Source organism: Macrosteles quadrilineatus, unplaced genomic scaffold (genome assembly GCF_028750875.1).
Source record: "Macrosteles quadrilineatus isolate MER2022 unplaced genomic scaffold, UCM_ALF_1.0 Scaffold_8__2_contigs__length_117827958, whole genome shotgun sequence".
NCBI lineage: Eukaryota > Metazoa > Arthropoda > Insecta > Hemiptera > Cicadellidae > Macrosteles > Macrosteles quadrilineatus.
In genome coordinates, this window is record NW_026542601.1 from 85,898,591 (window position 1) to 85,921,358 (window position 22,768).

Below are 22,768 nucleotides of genomic sequence, written 5' to 3' on the forward strand. Positions count from 1 at the left end.
TAGATGGTTATCATCACAGTCTGTGCCAAAGAACTAGCAACGTTGGAATTGGGAGGTCGTTTCCAACATTTTGATTTTAGTACGGAGAGTTTCAAGGACAAAATCAATGTGTTATGAAAAAGTTTGACCCAATTTAAGTTGGGTAAAATATGTTTAGGTGGGCTTATAATTATGTTTATGTATCACCATTGTAGTAATCCATTTGTTTTTTAGCATTACAAAATGTATTTTTTTATAAGACAACAATCATTACCATATCCCAAACTCAATCTTCAATATACTGTATAATCATTAATTAATCATCCCAAATAAATTAAGTGTTTTAAAAGTCAATATAAAAAAGGAAATAGCAACAGAATAATCATTGAATTTTACAGTAAAAATACATAATATAGTAAAAGTTCAATTCTTATACATGATTTCATTGAATTGAGAATCAGTTGTGTGGTGTGTTAAATGCAGTTAATGAAAAACTAATTCCTTCACAATTTCAAAACCCTAGACGCCATTTTTAGGATATGATTTTTAATACCTATGGTAAAACATACGATTGCGTTAAGGCGTAACAGTATAAAATTCACAAATGGTTTCATAATATACAAGAGGTACCTAAGGAATTCCGTTATAGAACCGTGTTACCTGATAGATTAAGCGGGTCTTAATCAATCATAGTATGTCAGCTACTTTACTATAATCAATGTATATAACTAATGTAAATGTATCCAAACAGTTATGAACAGAGAACATTTTAGGGACACTCACTTGCCTAATGGGTACTAAAACGTTCGGATACTACAAAGGCCTGGAAGATAATCTATTATGGCTATTTGCATACGAATCGTTTGGAGAGAGGATACCATTTAAAAATAATTCTGAGGGAGGAATATGAAAATAGACTAAAACAATAATATACTTTCCTTTCTTTTGATTACACGTCCTAAACAGATTAGTGTAAATTTTAACCATAAAAATGTCAAATATTTATTGATTGACTTCGTTGGAATTTGTTGTCACTCTACCTAAAAGAAATTTGATTTCGTTCATTTATGTGTGGTGTCATATTATTTCAATTTAAATTAATACACACCCGCCATACCCGAAAGTATGTATCATTTATTGCTGTTCAAATATGTTATTGTAGGAAATATGAGTGATCAGTACAAAAAATTTAATATTTAAAAAAACAATATATGGTTATTATATGAAATAAAAATACCATGTTTCATTGATTCAGTTGTTAAATGAGTTTAACGCATGGACCATGTACAGTGTTTACAATGCTATTAAATTTGCTTTTTTCTTCCACAGTTGGCAAATATTTTGTCTGACTATGCAAACAAATTTTAAAATATCGTTATTAATTGAGTTTTCTAGGCTATTAAGAGCATACGGAGGAAAACGTTGTAATTTCAAGCCATTCCTTTGTGGTTAATTCCTATGAGGAATGTGTTAAATATAAAAACATAAAAAGTAATCACTTTAATTACAGCAAATAAATAAAAACAATCGAAAGATTCGTAAGGTATAACTTGGAAGAATGTATCTGTCAGCAATCATTGAGCCTAAATGGTTAAGCCTTATTATTTAAGAGATATCATCTTGTTAACAGCCGACTAACGAGACTCTGCATAGCATGTCAGAACATGCAGCCAAACACGCAGCGGGGCCCGCATCACCTTCAACCTGAACAGGTACATGTTATATTAAAATCAAATCTATTTGAATATCATGCAGCTTAGTCATAATTTAGGAATACCATCACTATCGTTAGTGTTTCTCTTATGAAAATTTTTAATGAGCTTTAAAACACTGCATATATTTAAAAACTCGTTTTCCCTATACCCACTGATTTCTTATAAATTAACTGTGTTAGGAGTTTATAATCATGGCCATGGGATCAATAGCTATACCATTGAACAAAACATACTCCCTTAGTAGATTCCCCATCCTTATGGAACAGCTGAAGTTAATTTTATCGTTAGTTCTGTCCGGTGAACTGTAGATGTCGTGTTTTTTACATTTTTTCTTGTTATTTCAGTCATTTAAAAACTCGTTTGACCAAATAATACGATATAATCATAAACAATAACTCATATTCTAGTTATATAACCAAACAGTAAACCACATATCATGAACGTAACTCTAAAATAATAGAAACAAAATTTCATCGACACTAGACACCAGTATCACTAGACATCAACTAGACAAGAAAAGAGAAGCTTCAAAATTTACAATGGAATGGAAAGTCTACTTGTGTTGGTAGGTCTATAAGGTAGACACAGGTAGGCCAATTAGGTATACAAATATTTTAATCTCAACTGATTGTTGGAAAATCGTTGTCAGCACTGTAAAATTTCACGAGATTTTAATATTATAACTTTATACCTTTTAAGACAAATCACTAATTTTGTTTCGGGTACAAAAAAAAACTCCAATGTGGTCAAGGCTGCTAACAACGATCATTGAAACGACAATAGGTAATGTAAGCTTTATATTTTTCTCTGAATGAATAATGATTTCCTATTTCTATCAGTGCCAACACCTCAGTTGGCATTCCTGGCACGATTCTCAACTAAAGTCACAACATATGTCTCCACGTGGCTGAGTTATTACTTCAGTGGTTTGTGGTCTGGTTCAGAGAACATAATTGATTTTAGATATTTTTCTTGCTTTCCACATTTATATTTTTAGTGTGTAGTGGTAGAACTAGTGTTGATTCTCAGTTTGAACAGTATTGAAAATTTGTAAAGAATGTCTAGTCTCATTACTTAAATCAATAGAGGAAGTAAATTGTAACACTTACAGTATTGACATAAGTAATAACCACCCCTATACATTTTCTAAAGTTAAAAGTCACTTCACGAACTTACAGTAAATGACCGTTTTTGAGTGGCGAGTGGAAGTGTGTGTTTGTTAAAATCCTCCATACTTTTGGCGAAAGCCTTCTCGTCATTCTGTAACTTCAAAGCTGATTTGAGGCCGTCTTCCGACCATCTCATATATATGACCAGAGAAACTGACCCCACCTGAAAGTACAGTTCTGTGTTATAAAGTTTCAGGCATCAGTTAATTGTTTAGAATTTTACTCATCAAGGTGGAATTCTTTAATAAAACTTTCTAAACTTCCTATATACAGTACAGTATCACTGACTTTTACCAAACACATCTTGGTTTCCTGTTATACCAGTCATACTTTGATTTTGGAATTTTACAACTGAGTTTGCTAATAAAGATTTTTATGAAATGTGTTAATTTAACTAAAGTTCTACTAATCAAAAAACTTACTAACCATAATCCAACCTAGGTACTCAAAATGCTCCAAATTATAGAATAAAGTGAATCATAACTGCTAACCTAGGCCCACGTTAAGTTGGGTTACAGTAAGTTAGAATAAATGTAGTTATAGTTTTGTAGATTTTACAAGGCAAAAATCAAGTTTTGGTAGGTATAACAGGACAGATTTTTTTTTATGTCCAAACTATCAAAATCTAATCTTGGCCTATATAAAAAAATATTCTTAGTATAAAAATGCATACAAAAATTATTTCTAATCCTACTATGGTCTTTTTAATCACGAGTATAAAATTGTGCCTCTAGATTTATTCAAAAATATATCACGAAAGCTGCAGCCAGTGGTAAGCAATTACTGTTGTAGACACTTGACTGTCACAAAAAACAAACAGCTTCTGCGAATCAGCTGTCAATCGAGCTGACGCTTTGGATTACTAATCCCTCTAACAAGCTTGTACATGTTGTGGCCAGAGAAAACTGACATTTTGTTGGACATTTCATAGGATCTCTACTTCAGAAAAATCTGCCGCGGTAAAAAAGGTTTCAATATTATTGTGAGGCTAACAGTGATATTTATTCTTTTTACATGTGGCAATATGTTTACCTAATTTTCTTTTTCGACAATTGCAAATCTATTATTATTTATATTTTTTATACATTTTCAATTTAACAAGGATGAATTTAACATCATTGTTTGTATAGGTTAACCTAATAATCTGTTAATTGTTTGGCGTCTTCATATATTCTTATTATTTAAATGGGATTTTATTTTTTTTAATAAAAGTATTGGACAAATTATATTCGAAAAAACCTATTGTTACACTATGCTGGTACCTCAAAATGCAAAGAAATAACCCTAATTTTGAATGTAAATTTAAAATTTGCTGGGCATTAGTGGGTTAATGTCTCGTGGCATCAAAATATTTAGAAGACCTAATAAAATAGTAAATAGCAATTTTACGGACTCACGTGTTCTTAAATGTATTTTGTGCATTAATCACTGAACTTATATAATCATACAATTTCTGAACCTTTCTTTAATCTATTGTATTATTCTTTAGACTATCATATATCTCTTGCATTGGTAAAGTTTCAACTCATGTTGCATAGAAATGGTGGATACATTTCATACTTAAATCCTAAAACCAACCCCAAAGTAAGACTTCTCTGCGTTTTAAGGATATCCTGGGTATGCTAATACTTACCAGAGAACAGAAACCAAAACCATCATTTTAAGTTATGATATCTAACTAATTTTTTGTAAGTGCATTGCAAGTCATACTAAAATAATTCTTTATAATCATTTAAGTCTCTAAAATGAATACAAAGTTTAGTTACGATTCTCTTGAGCATCTTAGCCTGGCACTTGCAGCGGGGAATGTCGGAGAATACAACCCCTTTGAGTCCCGGAGAGCGAGCTAGTAGTGACTCAATGATCAGGTCCTCCAATATACTCTGGAAAACAAATGTGCTGTAAACGAGCAGGCTCAATGTGTCGATTCTTGTTCTGCATATCAAGTATCCAATTTAATATATGTTGTTATCTGAGTTTGCTAGAATATTGATAAAACACAACTGTGTTGGTTAGTATATGGTTATACCTTCTAAAACTATTTTTACAATGAAAAACTGACCATGTTATGTATTTTAATAAATCAAAAGATTTACATTTGGTTTCAGAAAGGGTTTAAAGCTTAAGGCTCATTCTACGAGTACTATCTAGAATATAGTTTGCAACGATGATACATAATAGCTAAATAGTGTTATAATAAAAATTGATTAAATCTTTTATGAAATTGGACACATTAAGAGATGTAAAATGGTTAAACGCTTGCGGAAATTAATAGTAGGCATATATGTCATCACTAGGGCCTAAAGTGACTCTTTTTGACCCGACGTCAAGTTTTATGATCAAGGCGAAGCCGAGGTCGGAAAATGAGCGAGGGTTAAAAAGGCACTTTTTACCCATGTGGTGAACTATATTTTTACTTCATTTTGCATCATTAGTTAACAAACTAAGCTAGAAAACTAAATAATTGTACTTAAAGATAACTTCTCAAAACCACTTCCAGCTAGTTATAAATTCTGCTAATGCAAATAAGCAGCTGTTTAGTAAGTGATTCAATAATTTCGTCTATTACGATTGTGTTACTATACCGTCGATATGTTGAGCTATCGACAGAAATAGGCTAATTGCCACAATAAAAATTGACAAGTGTTTACAACAGCAGATTTTTACTTCCTTGAGACCGAAATGATTTTTACTCCCTAGAGAGTAAAAATGCTACTTTAGACCCGCAACGTATGCATTACAACGGATGTTGTTTTGCTGCATTATGACGAAAAATTGGGTTAAATAACTTATAAATAGTCAATTATGAATGTTTTAAAGAAATGTTTAATACATTTACGTTCTGCAACATTTCTATTTTTTATTGTAAAAACGCATGAATCTAAAATCTGAAATAAAACACCAGGTTTATAAAAGCCTAGATAATCTCAACTTTTTCATTGTTTGTTTTATGAAATTTCATTTCCGCAAATAACTTACAGTAATTAGTTTTTAACGTATTGTAAACCCCGATCTCAAAAACTGCAATTTTAAAATGTATTAAAAAATAATATAATACTGTACTCTTCTTTAACATAAACTTGTCTGCTCTCATACAGATGTAATCCTATTAGGGTATTTGTCACCGCGTATCTCAGAGTTGCATTGTTGTGAATTTTCGTTTAATATTAGAGCTTTAAAGTCTCTATAATGTTGTCGGGTAGCTGTTCGGGCTGAACACACACGCACACACACACAAAATCCGTGACGGTCGTACTAGTAGCATCCGCTTATACGTCACACCCATTTGGCCTTAACACTGGTTCCCACGGTATGGCCATAGGAATTACATTACATTTAAAAGTAATGTAGTAAGGTCAAATAAATATATGTAAACAATTTTTCATGTCCATTCCCATAAAATTAATTATATTCAAATTTTCTTTGAGTGTACTTATATAAGCCTATTTTCAAATATTGTATACTTTGCATGGGCTGGAATGGAAAAAAATTATGAAACATCTTAAATAGTAAGGTAGCAAATATGGCTAAGAATGTAACTGGTTGTAAATTAAGACAAAGGGGATAAGTATGTAAAAATTCATCAATTTGCATACACGGTTTATGGCTTATGTTATTTATTTGCTGGAAGATTTTCAGACTTATCTGAAGTATTCGGAGAATAATTAGCTGCATAAAAAAGTAAACATAAAAAACAATGGAGGAAATATTTCATTAAAGAAACGATTCTAACCCTAGATCCTTGGGTGGCTAAGAACAATATCATATCAAACTTTTGGTATTGCTGATCGTGTAATTCCAGTCACAAGAATTATATTTCATCGATATTTAAATGGTCCAATGTCATTATTGATCATCCCCTTTTAATGGGTTATATCGATCTCTAATCGAATATTATCAACTTGGCTAGCTAAAATAATAATAAGGATGTTAAGCCATACCATGGACACAAGGCCGTTATCTTCCAAGATGGCTTTAACCACTCGGCCTCGGTCGCTATCTGTGGCGGCCTCGGCCTCTAACAAAGACTTCTCACTGATAGCCTGGTAGCCATGTTTGTTGGCTATCAGATCTCCCAGGTCTAGAGCAGCATCAATCACTGGACCTTAGAAAATGTATAAAACTGAATTTATAACTAAGTTCACCGTGATACACTGTTGTGTTTTTTCTCATGTGTCCTAAAATGTATACCAAACTTGTTAATTTTTATAGTTAGGCCTACACACTTATAAAGCACATATATATATATTACCACGTGGAACATTTGTTATACAGTATTCTCTTTGGTCCGTTAGTGTTCAAATGGTCTTGTAGCCTCAATTTAATTTTGCATGCTATTATTACAAGTAATTATGTCTAGTTTTGTAACTTAAATGATAAAGAAATGCTTGTTTTTTTACATGGATAGTTGGAATTTTCCTTAGATATGTTTTATTCAATTTCAAACATCAAACTACTTACCAATATGCTGTAGGAAATAAAAATAATACCAACGTGCATTATCTCCATACGATTTCACAGCTTTTTGATTGTAGGTGTTCATAATGTTATCTCAGGCTATGATGTATGATGTATTTATGAATATATATTGTGTTTTAAGCAGATATATTCTTACCTATAACCCATATGTGAACTGGTTCGGAGTTTTTAATGTGAGTTGTGCCGTATTTTTTCTTGAATTTTACAAGTTCAGCCTGCAGAAAGAAACCAATTATGATGATATGAAACCAAATATCGATTTGAAATTTATATAAAAGAAATGTGATGCTTACAGTTTACAAACCAAGCGTGATGATTAAATACTCAACCTGGCATAAAATCACTTTTTTCAACCAAATAAGCGTAAAATCGTTTTTTTTACAACATAAATAAATTCATACATTTTTCACTATTCCAAAACCAAAAAGAACGTTCATAACATAACAAAATTAAGATTTGTAAAAAAAAACCTTTGATACAACTACTAATTATTTAAGCTGCATATCTCACCGTAAAGTGTTCAGACTTGTTAGGAGTTTATAATTCTAAACAAGATTTATTTTTAAAACTTCAAAACCTTTGTATATCGAACAAAGCCGAAAATGTTTTAGTTCTTTTTCATTCTCTAGCCCCGTTGAGGGGAAAATAAATTGCTAATGTATATTTTGATGATTTTATGTGTTTATCTACTCCAGTCTATTTTTTTTTACTTTTGTTTGTGAGGGAACAGCACAGTTGGCACTGTTGTCTTATAATGATAGTGCTTGGATTCGAACTAGCAAACTTCAGATTTTAAGGTCAACTCTATGATCACTTGCCTTACCAAGCAATTATGATGTATGATACGTGTTTATTATAAATTATAACAAAAGATTTTCTTCAGGATTAAACAATAAAAGATATCTTGAATAATATCTGTACACATATCACTATACTCTAACTATTATTACAATTTTAGGTTGTAACACAGCCCTGCGTATTTTTACCGAAATTTAGGTGAAAGTGGGTCGAGTTTGATATGGAGGTGAAGATTTTTGTACTTCACTCTTTACTTAAACCTGTTGCTATTAAAAGTGTTAACTGCTTATTAAAAATACAGTTATATGTGTATTTATTAACGTTCAATATTGCATAATATAATTATGATTGTATTAACGGAAGGAAACTATAGTGAAATTAAAAACTAAGAACCTACGGAGTTATTATACAGTGTGTGTTTTAACGCAATCCATATTACATGTACTATAAGACACTGTGAAACGATAAAAAAGAACACATTTCAGTATTTTTTATTTCATTGCCAATCAGCTGATATGCATTGTTGCATAAATATCTATAGCGTTAGTGTTATGAATGTATTGTGAATAAGTCTCAACTTGGCGTTTTCACAAGCCCTATTCATGCATGCGAAAAAAACATATTACGTCTTATTTTAAATCAATGAACAATAACTAAAACTCATATATAACTTGAACGATACTTCTAGGCTGATTGGTAATAAATTAAAGAAAACAAGGATAGGCCTACCATCACATTAGCTTGTTGTGTTGTTCAACGTGTCTCACGGTAGTTGTAATTATTTGGGTTGCGTTAAAAAACATCTGGAATTATTTTAACCGTTAAAATATGTAGGATGTGCCTACAGTCCTTGAATAAAAAAAACGGTTTTGGTCACAAAACGAATTTTAGACTCATGTTTGAATTAACTGTTGAGCCCGATACCAGATTTTCTTGAACTTAATGCTTTGGTTCTTTAAAATGAAGGATGTCTACTTTTGTATGGAAAAAAGACAAATTGTATAGTAAAATCAAATTGTAATTTGTATGCAAATTCACTTTGCATCAAGGATGCTCGGCTATATCAGTTAAAATGGAAGTCGTATAATCGTATCTAAATTATAAAGATATTTCAACGGGTCCGTCTCTCAGAGTCTGCAAAGCTAGTTTCAAAATGTATCTTGCTAAATGAACACGCTTTAGTTTATAAAACGTGTTTGCTTCATTTTCTTTTATAAAAATGTACATTTCAATGTTTGCTTTTCTAAAACAGATCAAAATAAAATAAACAAAATCTTTGTAATTAAATACCCTCCTTTTAAGGAACACAATTTGTCTCAATTGATTTGTATTCTCTGTATTACACTATGAGAGTACCTAATAAGAACAGCAATATTATTAAATATTTTTTTTTTCAATTTCATTTAATAAATGCCTTGTAATTACAACCGCATCATGCATCTTCCATAGGAAATTAGTCTCGTCATAATATAATAATTACAATGTTTTAACGACAGCTCATATCGTACAGGATTTAGTATTCTATAGATATTATGTATTTTAAAAATCGTCAAAAATTTTATTTACTGATATAGATTTCTCCTGGAATTTTAGTTAGATCTTGTAACTTCACTTAATTATGATATTAATTGATTAAATCCTCAACAATACACCTAATCTATTGTAGACAAATCTAATAAAGTCTTTTCATAAAATTCTTAGTTTATATGAGTATTTTGTCACTTGTCAATACTAACTATAATTGACTACTCCACATTATTTTAGAAAATTTTGCATTGACTTACTTACATTTCTAGGATGCAGTTTCGACTCGGAACATCCCATGTTCACTCCTCTACTCAGCTACACAGCTACTACATACACTACATACTGTTCACTGGTAGCTCCAGCTCCACGGGACACTATTGTACTTGGAACACAATTGACTAGACTTCCTCTATCGAATCAATCGTCGAACACCTATCATTGTTTAGTGTTATTCTCACGTTGGGTTAACTAAGTAATGTATATAATATGTATAATTGTTGCAATGGTTTGCTGAAAAGTTAAATCAGCAACCAAAGCTTGAGATTACTATAAGCCATACATATTTTGTGTCTAGCATTTTTCCTAAGCTATTATTACAGAAAGTAAATAATGTTTTGTTTAGTGCTATAAATAGTGTTAATTTGTCAACACGCAATTCAGTGCCTACTAGTATATTCTGTATCTCACTGCCTCAAACAGAGCATATCCAGTAATAGATTTTACATATTATAATTTATTTTACTATTAATTTTGTCAAATAAAATTTAAAGTTTTGTTATGTAAATATGACTATGGCAAGATAATGTTTATCTCATACTTGGAATTTTAAATCAAAAGTTAAATAATGGTACACATGTCCTCTTCTAAGAAAATAATTGATCATTACACTAACCAGTTTGTATGCATGTTATATGAAAATATTGTTTTGCTACCCTACCCTGGTAGGTAAAAATGTATAATTTTTTTAACTCTTTGATAGGTAATTGAAAGTTTTTTGTGGATTTTGCTTTGGAGGATAATGTACTTGTACATATGATAATCTGTAATTTTGCCTATGAACACAAATTGGTGAAAAGAAATAAGCTTTATCATTGATACTAATCATGTCAACTCATAAATGAAATAGTAAGACGTGTTAAAAATGAATTTATAACACATGGATTGCATATGATATTTCAACTATTGTACTGTAGTTTTAATATTTTTCAGGGGTTTTTTAAGAATGTTGGTTTTTGTGCAGACATTAAACTTGTTTGAAGTAGAGATATTTTTTGAATACGAAAACATTACAAACATTCTGGCATGTTGCACTTGCCATGTCAACAGCTTTATGTTCGCTCATCTATGTTCAAGTAATTAGCTCCGTTGCAAACAGGACTTAATTGAAAAATTCCGACCGAGTTTTAAAAAGCATCCATAATTTCAAATTCTACTCCAGTGACAAATTAAATCAACTCAAAATAGCTTCTTATTACTATTTTTCTTTTTTGATGCTCAGTAATTTGTGAATAAACTTAACGAATTTCTACGTGTTATTAATTTAGGAATATATATCTTAGGAAACATACCGAATTATTATGCATTTAGAATTTTATAATAATATATGTTCAGAGAAACTTACCTACCACTATTCTGAAATTCACCAGTTCACATCCCATGCATGTATTAACACACCATTAGAACAAGAATCAAGAAATAAGCCATGGTTTTGTTTTAAAGAACTGAAATAGTTATTTGTGTAACTAGTGGTGAAAGTGGCACTTTGCTGCACACGAGAGCAATGTTTACGCACGAGCCGAAGGCGAGTGCGGAATGATCTCGAGTGCAGTAAAGGCCTTTTTCATTCGTGTTACACATTATATTTCTCCTACAGTCCCTATAAAGCATATAAATAATTAGTCTTTCAAACACTATACAACACGTTTTTAGGTTCAGCTGGCAACACAAATGGTGCCCTAGAGAAAGTAGTACCCGTGGTCCGTATCACTCTGCTATCTTTCCTCGGCAAGCAATGTGCTCCGCGACTTGAGAATATAGTTCCGTATGTTTTTGTAATTTGAAGTGGTTTCCGCTTCTAAAAAATGCTTTAAAGGTATTTTCTTGTTTATTAAGATCGTAGGAATGTTTTAAAAACGTTTAAAAGAAAAGTCCAGAAAGTTCAGAAATACCGAAACTATAAACACGAAATGACAGGTTAAATCGTAGTTATAATAGTCAATCAGCTGCTCATAGTATTATTATCTTTAAGTGTTGCCAACCTATTTCCAAGCGTACACGGATTACGTGCATAATAGAACCACGCTGTTTTGTGTTGTTTCGTTGGAATCCTGATGTGCGGCAAAGTATAAACCGTACGACAAAGTATAAACAGTACGGCAAAGTATAATATGCAGCAATTAGCAGCTTTCTGTAATATAAACAGTACAAGGAAGCCAACTTTGTCGGGTGACTATAGGAAAAACATTATATATGTATCAAAAATACTTATATTTGTATAATAAGAGAGTTCCATGGTAAATGTCCAAATACCCTACATCTGAAACAATTAAGCCATTTTGTTGGAATATAAGGGACCTATACATCACATTTATGTTAAAAAATAAAGGTTTTCAGCCAATGTATCAATTGTAATACACTTACACTTTTCCAAAGTATCGTCAAAATATTATGTTTTCAGATTTAATCATAAACATACACAATACCGAATTACTTATCTTTTGATAAAATGAAACATAAGTTTTCATATTTGATTGTTGAATCTACTTGAAGGTTGTCGAGTAATGCTTCGCTTCTTTAATAAAGATGTAATTTTCTTTTCGTATTGTTGTTTAGCAGAGTGGAAAACTACCTTACCAGAAACAAAGGCAGACGTAGCGCGGCCCCCGAGCGTGTATTTGCTTGGTAGCGTTTCCTGCATGTTTACATGCTATGATAACAACAACAAAAGTCCAAGGTAGCATTTGGATTTGCATTTTTGTAGCAAAACGTGTTGTTATATCTCTTGTAAACACAATCTTTACTCGATTCTTTCATATTTTAAACCTCTAATAGTATGCGTCGACACATCTTTGCCTCCTACAAAACGTCAATTATTCATTTAATGCTTTTTATTTAATTTATGCTCATTTAATGTTTTATTATTATGTGGAAATCATCTATATCTTTGTTAAAGCAATTAAATATTCAAAAGTTTTTTCACCAACATATTCACACAATTACATTTGGAGAGTTTATGCCGATTTTTATGTTTCTAGCATACATTTTTTTAGATTCAGTTATTTCATCTTCCAAGAAAAGATAAGTTTGATCATCAACAGTAAAATAATATTATAAGATAAAATAAACCATGTTTTTTTCGCTAATAAAGCCAGAAAAAAACACATATCCATCACCATGTCTTGAATCTTAGTACTAAAATTTGTCTAATTGTTTAATTCTAAATCTAAATCACATTTTTGGATAGTTGCAACAATGTAATTTTAAATGGTTATTTTATATAGGCTAACGAAAATATATTAGCATCCAACACTCAATATAGATGTTTTTATTTTGTATTCAGAATTAATACTAACGATTTGATAGGCAGCGGTTCTAAATCCCGCCATTGCGCAATTGGTCGTTAAGGGATGAAGTGACGTGGTGGGTATGATATGTATCAATCACCCCGTTGTGTGAGATTAGCAGACTTTGCAGGACTCATATCACATCCTGAGCTTAGAGCCAATCCTGTTACATGATTGGGAATCATCAGCGAACAACCCAATGTGCTCGCCACATTTTACTGCGAAATCGGATACAAAATATAAAAATATTTTGGATAAATATAACGATTTGTGGATAAGCTAGTTTTAAACAACTCTGTGTGGATTGTTGTAGTGTACAGATAGTGAAATGGAAAGGAATAAACTCTTTAGAAATTTAAGATGGTTTTCAACGTTATTTTCCTTCAGCATTTCTAAAATAAGGAAACTTTGGGATTTTTAATAGGCCATAGGCAAGTATAGAGTATGTTTGCTCTAGTCCCTCCAAGATAGAGTGAGTCATTCATATTCAGGGGGGATGTTTAATGAAATGGTTTGTTTACTCCTACTACATACCAACGACACACTCCTCTTTTCCTTAACTTGGTTGTTAAGTATCAAACGTGATTTTATGATAACCACTACAGGTGTTAGCCATTTTTAACTTATTATGATATACTAACCTTAATCTCTGGTACAAAATTCATGTAGAAAGCATGCACTCAAATATGACTAGGCCTACATCTGTACGGAATAAAATTATATTTATAGTTGAATTAAATATATTATTATTGTTTAGAAATTAGTCTTCTTATACTCTAGAAAGTAAGTTAAAATAGTTTAATTAATTAAATTATGTGTTAATTTAATCATTATTTTGATATTGAAGATGTTACCTTATAATTAGCCAATTTAACTTAGTGGACACAAATTTCCAAGAATACATCAAAGGAAATTTTAATTTTGAATTCATTCGTTTTTTTATTATACATCTCTTTAGAAAATATAATAACATGCTTGCTAAGATTATTCGCTGTTTTATCAGCATAAATGGCTTTCCTAAATGTGACAAACCACGGTTCTTACCAAACGTCTTTATTTAACTATGGTAGAAACATTCTTATTATTGTAAATTGATTTGGAAAATAATGTAGATAATTTAATTTGCGCCTGAAATAATAAAATATTAAATGAAAATACAATTGTATTTTGTTAATCTCATTTAGTATTATCACCATTATTTTTACAATTCTTCAACATTTCCTAGAGCATATCATTTAATTAAAACTATGGATAATAATTTTCTCATTCTAGGAAAGTTTTATAATTGAGATGTAAAATATTTAGACTTAATGTCTAACATTTGCATACCAATGTTCAAGAAGTCTTAGTAGCACTGAATTAAACAAGTACGGAGATTTATTCCATAAGTTTCATTTTATCATAAATAAATAAATAGTTCATAAATAAGAGTACATCAATACTGCCATCGTTAAAATTATTCTCTAAAACATGACGATGTAATTACAAAAGTAAATGGTATAATATTGTAAAATGAATAAAAATATAATTATAAAACATATCAAATAACTATCAGAGAATAGAACGGGGTTAACTAATGTTTGTAACACGATTTTTTAGTTATACCTGACCTTTGCGTTTGCAACGGTGGATTGACGCGAAAGATGAACATATCGTCATTTTGTTAGTCGTTATTAAGTGTAGTATGTTTAATTTAATGTATAAAATAGTTACGCACCCTGCCATTTATTTTAGAAACACAATTTAATTGAATGGTTTAGTTAATTTACGTATTCAAGTTCAGGTCAGTGTTAGTAACTTATTGAAATACTTAGTAGACTAGGTACCATACCAAGGCTTTAAAGTTTAATTAAAACAAAGTAATATATGATGTCAATATATCAATACCATTAAACATTTGCCTACCGGGAAAGAAATTGGGGCAAAAGTGTAAGTTAAATATTATGTTCTAAGTGTATTACTGGAGTAAATTGTGGAGTAATTTCATGTGTGGCATTCTTTCATAGAAGTCCCAATATTGTGTCATTAAAATTATTTATAAAGATATTTGTTTACGAGAACCACTAACCTAAACTTTCTAACTGGCGTATCTAGACTTATACTTTTCTAACTTTAACTATAATTTTAACTTTGACTTTTCTAGATTTATATAGTTTGTGTATTGTCAGACTTTAAGTTGGATAGGATTAGGTAATGCAAAAAACAAATAGAATGAAACCATTAAAAACCTTTAACAGCAGCGTATTTTACGTTTTACCTAGAGTGATAACATGCACTGTATAGAATCTCTAGGCAAAGTATGATGGGTTTTACTTCATACTTTGCCTGACTCGTTTTATGGCAATGAATTATAAATAAAATTATAAAATCAAATCATAATAAACCAAAAAATGTATTTATAAATAACAATTGTTTTTAAATGTTTAATGACAAAATCTATTTACACAGTACAAAACCATTTTGCCTTATATATCTATATTTGTGTATTTGTAATAAACAATCACAAATATGGACCAGCCATATTATTAAAATACACTTAATATTAAAACAGAAAATGTGAGTGGTAACCAATTTGTTGTTTTTGAACCTATATAACGTTTATTTTTGTATTTATATTTATAAAAACCAACTTTCTTTTAATAAATCAAAAATAATACTTTGGTACGTATACTTTCTTGATAAAAACTCGTTCCACAAAATTGAGCTATTTTGCATATTAAAAGTACAGGTTATTTGGGATACCTTTTATATCTTACACCTTCTATTAAATTGTGTTTACATATAACAAATATAAAGTGCAGTACACAATAATGTGCAAAAAATGTGATCCTTTGTACATTCAACATCCAAACATTTAACAATCATAAGTATGAATTTACAAAAATATTTAGATTTAAATTCTAGAAAGGCACTTTTGGCATTTAAACAATTAATTAAATTGAGACCTAACAAAACATCCTAATGACAACTTACTTTTCTTACATAACAATAAAGAAAATACAATGAAAAAAATTTTAATATTTTGTCAAAAACATCCCCCACAAGAGGTTTTGTAAGATTAAGTAAGCATTTTAATAATACTAGTAACTAAAAGATTTTTGTGTATGGGCCCAACATCGTAAACATGGTGTTTAACAAAATTCAAAATATTGTTTAACCAACATGACAATTATTAAGAAAATAGGTTTAAATAAAACGTTGTATAGCATTAAAATATTCACCATTAACATATTCACTATTAACTATTTGCACTTTAGTGATAGATATTTTGATATGTGGCATCACGTCATACGACAGTACTATTTACACGGTACTACAATACTATAATTACAAGGCACTTTATGGTTTTTATAGTCTTTATGGATATATTAGTATATTTCAAATACACAGTATCTTCTTCAATGGGATATCCAGATGGGAGAGCTGGCCCTATTTTTCCAAACCAAAGATATAATTAAAAACTCGTTCCATGTTTCTGTCAAATTCTACACTAAATCAGATTTCAATAAACTACACAAACAAACGTATTTAGAGTAAACTTGATCCAAGTGAAATAATTGTGTTTACCTATTCCAGAAATGTTTAACATGCATGCCAATAGATGAAGCTAAAGATATTGTTATTTGGCAGAATTTTACAGAAAACTCGTTGTTGCGATGGGCATTGAGTGGAGATTAATATTTCCTTCATTTATACTACCACTCTCAGATGACTTTAACAGCTATGATTTTTATATACCTACATAGGGTTGAGTATTATTACAGATACAGTTTTAATTATCTGTATGCAATAAATTATCCTGAGATAAATATAACCAATGTTTTCAGATGAATTGGCAACTCACTACTTTAACTTGATTGTTAAGCCCCAAATAGAAAACTGTCCTAATAAGAGGAGACGAGAGTTTGAACTTTAGATGTACCGAATATGATCCATGGGAACCGGGCATGAGTTACTCTTGTAATATTAATAATTTATTCCATATCATACTTAGACAACATTCCTAATTAGTAGACTACTAACAGTCATTACATCTTACCATTCAACTTTTCCAATTTAACTACCTTCGTGTTTCCCTCAAACATTGAAGCTGTAGTGTTTGGGTTTTCTTTGACCTATCATCAATGCCATGGTATATATCCTGCTCAAACCCCTTCCATTTTCATATTGTTTTGCACCAATCTTTACATTTCTCTAAATACAAAGATGTGTATCGCTGTTAAGCCCTATAATCGCTATTCTAGCTAAATCTCTCCTATAACCAACCCCTGATTGAGCACATCCTACGCAGGGGTGATAACCAACACATCTCTCCCATCTGGCTCCCTGAAGAATGTTCATATGTGGGAATCCATGGGGTAACGATCTACATTCGCGTACATTCCCCGTATGGCTTCTCTGGACGGTGGTCTTCTAGGGGGCGGGTTCCCGTTCTGGCCCAGTGTAGGGCCTCCGAAGAGGCCACCATTCTGCATGTTTGTCTGGTGATAGTTGTTGATTGTAGAAGCTACATCAGTGATAGCCCTCGGAGGGCCTGCAGGGCCGTAGCCGTTCATATGTACTGGGACTGGACCATCGTCAACGTCCTCCAGGTCATGGATTACTGTGTGGTCTGCATGATGGTTGGAAAGGTGTCCGTTAGGGACCTGGGTTGGGGGTTCCGGTACAATCATACCCTCGGACTTTTTTAGACGTTCGATCTCCTGTAGAACCAGTTTGGTAAAGTCCTCTTGCACTTGGGGAGAATCTGTGTCACCATCAACCTGTAAAAACGTTTCAGTCATCCTGTAGAATAAAGGAGAAATGTTTCTAATAAATTTTAGAATAACAAGATAAGCTTCGCTATAAGTTGTATTACACCTAAAATACAGTACAGGGTTTAAAACTTACCATGCAACGTCCGAAAATAGTGTGTATCACAACATCTAAAATCAACAGGTATAAGCTTTGAATCTCCATAAATCCCACTTATGCCTTACCTAAAAAGGTACATTTTATAGACGTGTGTTTAAAAATTGTCTGTGTACTTAAAATGACAAAGTGTGTAATGTCTGTTTTTGGCTATGCTGTAGGACCGTATATTCTAACATAAAATAACAGTCGATGCGTATGTGGATAAAAATTAATGACACTTACCCATTAAAATGAAATATGAAAAATAGGGGATTACTTCTCAGCTTTAGCCTTGTCATACGGCAATAATTACGCAACGGTCTATTCATAGTCAACTACACTGCAAGGTACATTACATACATTAAATAACCATATAACATATGGCAGGTGGTCTTTATAATTATGTAGGAGACTTTACTACTTTTACTTATTATGATAAATTGTAAATCCTATAAGAAATAATCATTTGCAGTTGTATGTTAAATATATACATTAATATTGAAAACTCACAATGCTAAGTCGGTTCTCATTATCCATTGTTTTGAGCATTGGTAGAGTCTTCTCCCTGAACAGTTCCAGTCTTCTCCTGAAGGCGGCGATGCTGTCGTCCAGCCTGCCTCTGCCTAGCTGCAGCTTGGAGCAGTCCAGGAGGATGAGGTTGGGCTGCTGCTTGAACTAGAAACAGCAACAAAATCATGGACCTCACATAAAATCCAGCTTAAGAACTAGCCGTGTACGACTGTTTCAATGTCATGTTACTTAATCAATTGTCAACCAATTTTAAGGGATGACAGAATTTATAAGGATAGCCTACTATACAGGGTGATCAACTCCAGGAGGCCACCATTGGGATATCGAAAACGGTAAGAATTAGAGAAAACTTTAAATGGGGGACATTCCTTTATTTTTTGTGGCAGTTAGAAATATGATTTAGTTTTTTTTTTAATTCAGCCGCCATTTTCCAAAATGGCGGCCAACTTTGAAGTTTCTTATAGAACACCCTATATTTTATCATGTTTTCAGATAGAACAGGCAATTTAAAAACTTTTTTATTCCTGACATTTTTTCGATAAACCCACTCGTTTAGGAGTTACAGCCTATGGAAAAATGACTTCCGGTGAACATTTTACATCATGTAGCTCCTAAACAAGTAGGTTTATAGCGAAAATGCGATGAGTAAATAAGTCAAATAAGTCTTAAAATTGCATCCACATTCCATAAAGACCATAAAATACACAGTTTTCCACTTTTCAAGTTTGCCGCCATTTTGGAAAATGGCTGCCATTTTTAAAATAATAGAATTAATAGTTTTAACGAATTTAATGGTCTTTATGGAATGTATTTAGAGGTGGTCTAATACATATCTTTATTATGTATTAGAGGTGGCTGTGGTTAAACTCAACTTGCATAATTTTAACTGCAATATTTTTCTTTCATAAGTTTTTCAACATGGAGCTCAATTTCTTTTATGTATAAATCATGGAATGTTTCACACAAGTACATTTAGGCATAATTGCGTTGGTTACATCTCAAACAATCTTTTACAGGTTGTAATTTCCCTAGAGGTGTTTAACCAACCACTTACCTTATCTTCAAAGTATCTGACTTGATCTATGTCTCTTGGGAAGCCGTCGATGAGGATGCCTTGGGCGTTCATGTTGGTATTAAGATGAGTCTCTACAAGCTGCAGTACAGGGTCCTGGAACCAGGATATGAAATCAAATTTTAAAAGCAAATTTTTGTTAAACTTATGTTTACTTAACAATATCTGATTTTGAATTTCATATTTATACGTAGTGGTTAAAATACCAGATGATTTTATTAACGTTGTTGTGATGAATGTGACTTATTATTTACTGTTAAGTGTTTAAAGTTGCAGAAACATTATGAAATACATAGTAAATAAGAAACATAACTAAATAACTGGAAGAAAACATACGTTAATCCTAAATCTATCTGTTAAGAATTATGGATCTATAATAGACCATAGGTGATCCATGGAGCTATTTGTAACTTCAACTAATATTAAAGAAATTTAAATGTTCACCATTTCAATATATGGATTTTAAATCATGTAGCTCTTCTATAACCACAATTCTGTTATTATATAATTACCTAAGCTGGTAATAGAAATTCCTGGAACCGTAATTTAAATCTTGTCAGTAGTAATAACTCCAAACATATTACAAAATCAGAAAATATAAAATCAGTTTCAGTACAATAATTAAAAACCAAATCAATAAAAATGCTAATGCATGCTTTATCTAGTATCATTTATCGTATTTATTTATTGTATCATTTATAAGGATAGTCACAATATATAGCTAATTAGGTGATATCTTTTTGTGCAAAAAATCTACAAACAGCAGATCTAAGTTCATGGTCCACAAAATACGATTAATATAGTTACAAAATAACCTACATTATAGGTCAATTGGAAATGCAATAGAAATTAGTTGTACTAATTGTAATGCTTTCAATAATACTGACTGACCTTTTCGTAAATCGTAATTAGATAAATTGATTGTTCTTGTAATATCACAACTCTATTGATCTCTAATTGGTTTATTTAATCAGAACTATAGAGTTGATTATATTTACAAACCAAGTCAAAGCTTCTTTATTTTTCTATTTTCTGATAACTAGTACACGAGTATTGTTGGAACCACGTCAATTCCATAGATTAGTAAAAATATAATATTATTAGTTGTATACCTTAATTTTGTTTCATAATTTTGCTTTATAACCCACTCATACTTTAGTAGTTTGAACTCATTAAAAGTCATTTTTCTATCATAAGAGTAAGTACAAACATTTGTGTTTCAATGAAGGTTAAAAGAAGGATTATTAGTGTAATGTTTAATTGTTAATATTGTAACCATATAGGAACAAAATGAGTACAGTACTGCATAAGGTTGCTATTTTGACAACAGCATCGTTATTTTACAAAAGACTAACGAAGAAGGGTTTCCAAACGGTAACGATGACAATGATTGCCATGCTTTTGCCACTGGTTGGTTTTCACCAAATAACTCTTGGTCTCCACCAATGTATTTTATTATATATTGTTGTTTATTATGTAAGAATAAATTTTATCTCTAATCTAAAAATGTGCAAACCTTTTGGGAGCAATATGAGCTATGACATTAAGAATATTTTGTAGGTGAAATAAATTTATTTTATTTAGTTCAGTGTACAATCCTTCTTTTACTTCAATATGCTGTATATAAAAAAAGCTATAATTACTGTGAGTGTTATTCTGATGTACGTATTATACAGTGCGTATTGTATCTAATTGTTGAATAATTAAACAATAGCTACAATTAGGAGATCATATTACTAGTCTCAAAGAATACTTTTGAAGTAAAATGTTTTGTTATGTATAGTATATTGTGGATTTTTGCTGTATTGTTAAATGGACCTGGTCCATCTGAACTCATTAAAGTCCACAACTCAATATAGAACATTGACATATTACAACAACAAGGGCTAGGTGTTTAAATGTCGAAAAGAGTTTGTAAATGTTTTGAATCAAATTATACAGGTTTAAGCGAATTTCACCATATGGGGAACAATCTATTGCCATAGGTGTCATGGTAAGACCTGGATCCGGGACCAATTTACTTTTTCGTTTTCAGGTTCCAAAATTCGCCAAAACAATACGATTTTGAAATTTGTTATAAACGTGTAAATCCACATTTATTCAAAGGGGTTCGCGAATCCGCATGATCGGACAGTTGAAACAGTGGTGAAGGGGGGGAGGGGTTTATGGGGTAAAAATGGGGTTTTTAAATTTGTCGCCCTAAAAAACATAAAAATCTTGATTTCTTTTCCAACCGTTTTGTAGATCTCAAAAAAATAACAAATAATTTTGTATATTGAAGCATTGCTGTATGCCTAATGGTTACAGAAAAAAAAACAAAAAAAAGTGTAAATTTAAAATTATTACGTTATTCTTATTGAAAATAAATAAACTATTGTAGATTGCTTGTCTATGAACACAATTTTGTGAAATTTGTAAAGTGTGTTTACTTCATACTAAGCTATCGATATTCCCTGTATTCCCTGTAGATATATTGTCTATGTTGTATCGATATATTGTATTCCCTTTAGTAGCAAACCTAAGTACTCATTAAAACTAATAATATTTAATAAGGAAATAAATCTGCCAATTTAAGGGAATTATTTAGTGGAATTCCAGCCAGGTAGATGAGAATTCGCTTAGTCTGCAGGTCCGCTGCGGTGGGGGTATTTTATATTCATTTTGACACCAACAACAGTCTCATTTTTCACCGCAGTCAATTAGTTTACCTGGGTTACTAAGTCGCCAGCGACAATAGCCTTGCGGATCTCCTGTGTGTCCGATGCCACAGGACCCTCCTGTACGTCAGCAGCTGCCCTCAGCATCCTGCCTACACTCAGCGACACCCATCCCTGCGCCTGTCTCACCGCCTTGCTGCACAGGGTAGACTTGTTGCTGCCTGGCCCTCCTAAACATTGCAGCATGCTAAGTGTTAAATAATGGCATCAAATTCCGTGTATACTATTTGTTAAAAAATTTATATCCAAAAGCTATTTGCCGGTGTCAATCCTTATACCGATGACTACTTTTAAAAGAGTACGTTGTCCCATCATCAACATTTCC

General features: G+C 31.5%; 2 protein-coding genes across 2 annotated transcripts in view; both read right to left on the reverse strand.

The window, feature by feature from the left end:
- Positions 1-1,602: 1,602 nt before the first annotated feature.
- On the reverse strand, positions 1,603-12,584 carry LOC129000522 (uncharacterized). The gene is made up of 6 exons (XM_054427485.1): positions 12,516-12,584; positions 7,479-7,557; positions 6,805-6,968; positions 4,630-4,746; positions 2,871-3,026; positions 1,603-1,683 (listed from the first exon to the last, which is right to left on the reverse strand). Exons 1-6 carry the CDS (start codon positions 12,582-12,584, stop codon positions 1,603-1,605), a joined length of 666 nt encoding a protein of 221 aa, XP_054283460.1.
- Positions 12,585-17,518: 4,934 nt separating this feature from the next.
- The window catches only part of LOC129000524 (adenylate kinase isoenzyme 5-like), a 44,312-nt gene continuing 39,062 nt past the window's right edge, over positions 17,519-22,768 (reverse strand). The window contains exons 7-10 of the mRNA XM_054427486.1: positions 22,435-22,613; positions 19,709-19,822; positions 18,634-18,798; positions 17,519-17,993 (exon numbers count right to left, since the gene is read on the reverse strand). Coding sequence (XP_054283461.1) covers positions 17,568-17,993; positions 18,634-18,798; positions 19,709-19,822; positions 22,435-22,613 — 884 coding nt within the window. The 3' untranslated portion in view covers positions 17,519-17,567. The remainder of the gene's footprint in view (positions 17,994-18,633; positions 18,799-19,708; positions 19,823-22,434; positions 22,614-22,768) is intronic.

What these genes read in the sequence shown, in the direction of transcription:
- LOC129000522 (XM_054427485.1), bottom strand. Translation starts at nt 12,584, where the DNA reads ATGCAGGAAACGCTACCAAGCAAATACACGCTCGGGGGCCGCGCTACG. An exon ending in CTAAGATGCTCAAGAGAATC is followed by an intron (nt 3,027 to 4,629) that starts GTAACTAAACTT and finishes CTGTACTTTCAG; the next exon opens with GTGGGGTCAGTTTCTCTGGT. An exon ending in CTCAAAAACGGTCATTTACT is followed by an intron (nt 1,684 to 2,870) that starts GTAAGTTCGTGA and finishes GTACCTGTTCAG; the next exon opens with GTTGAAGGTGATGCGGGCCC.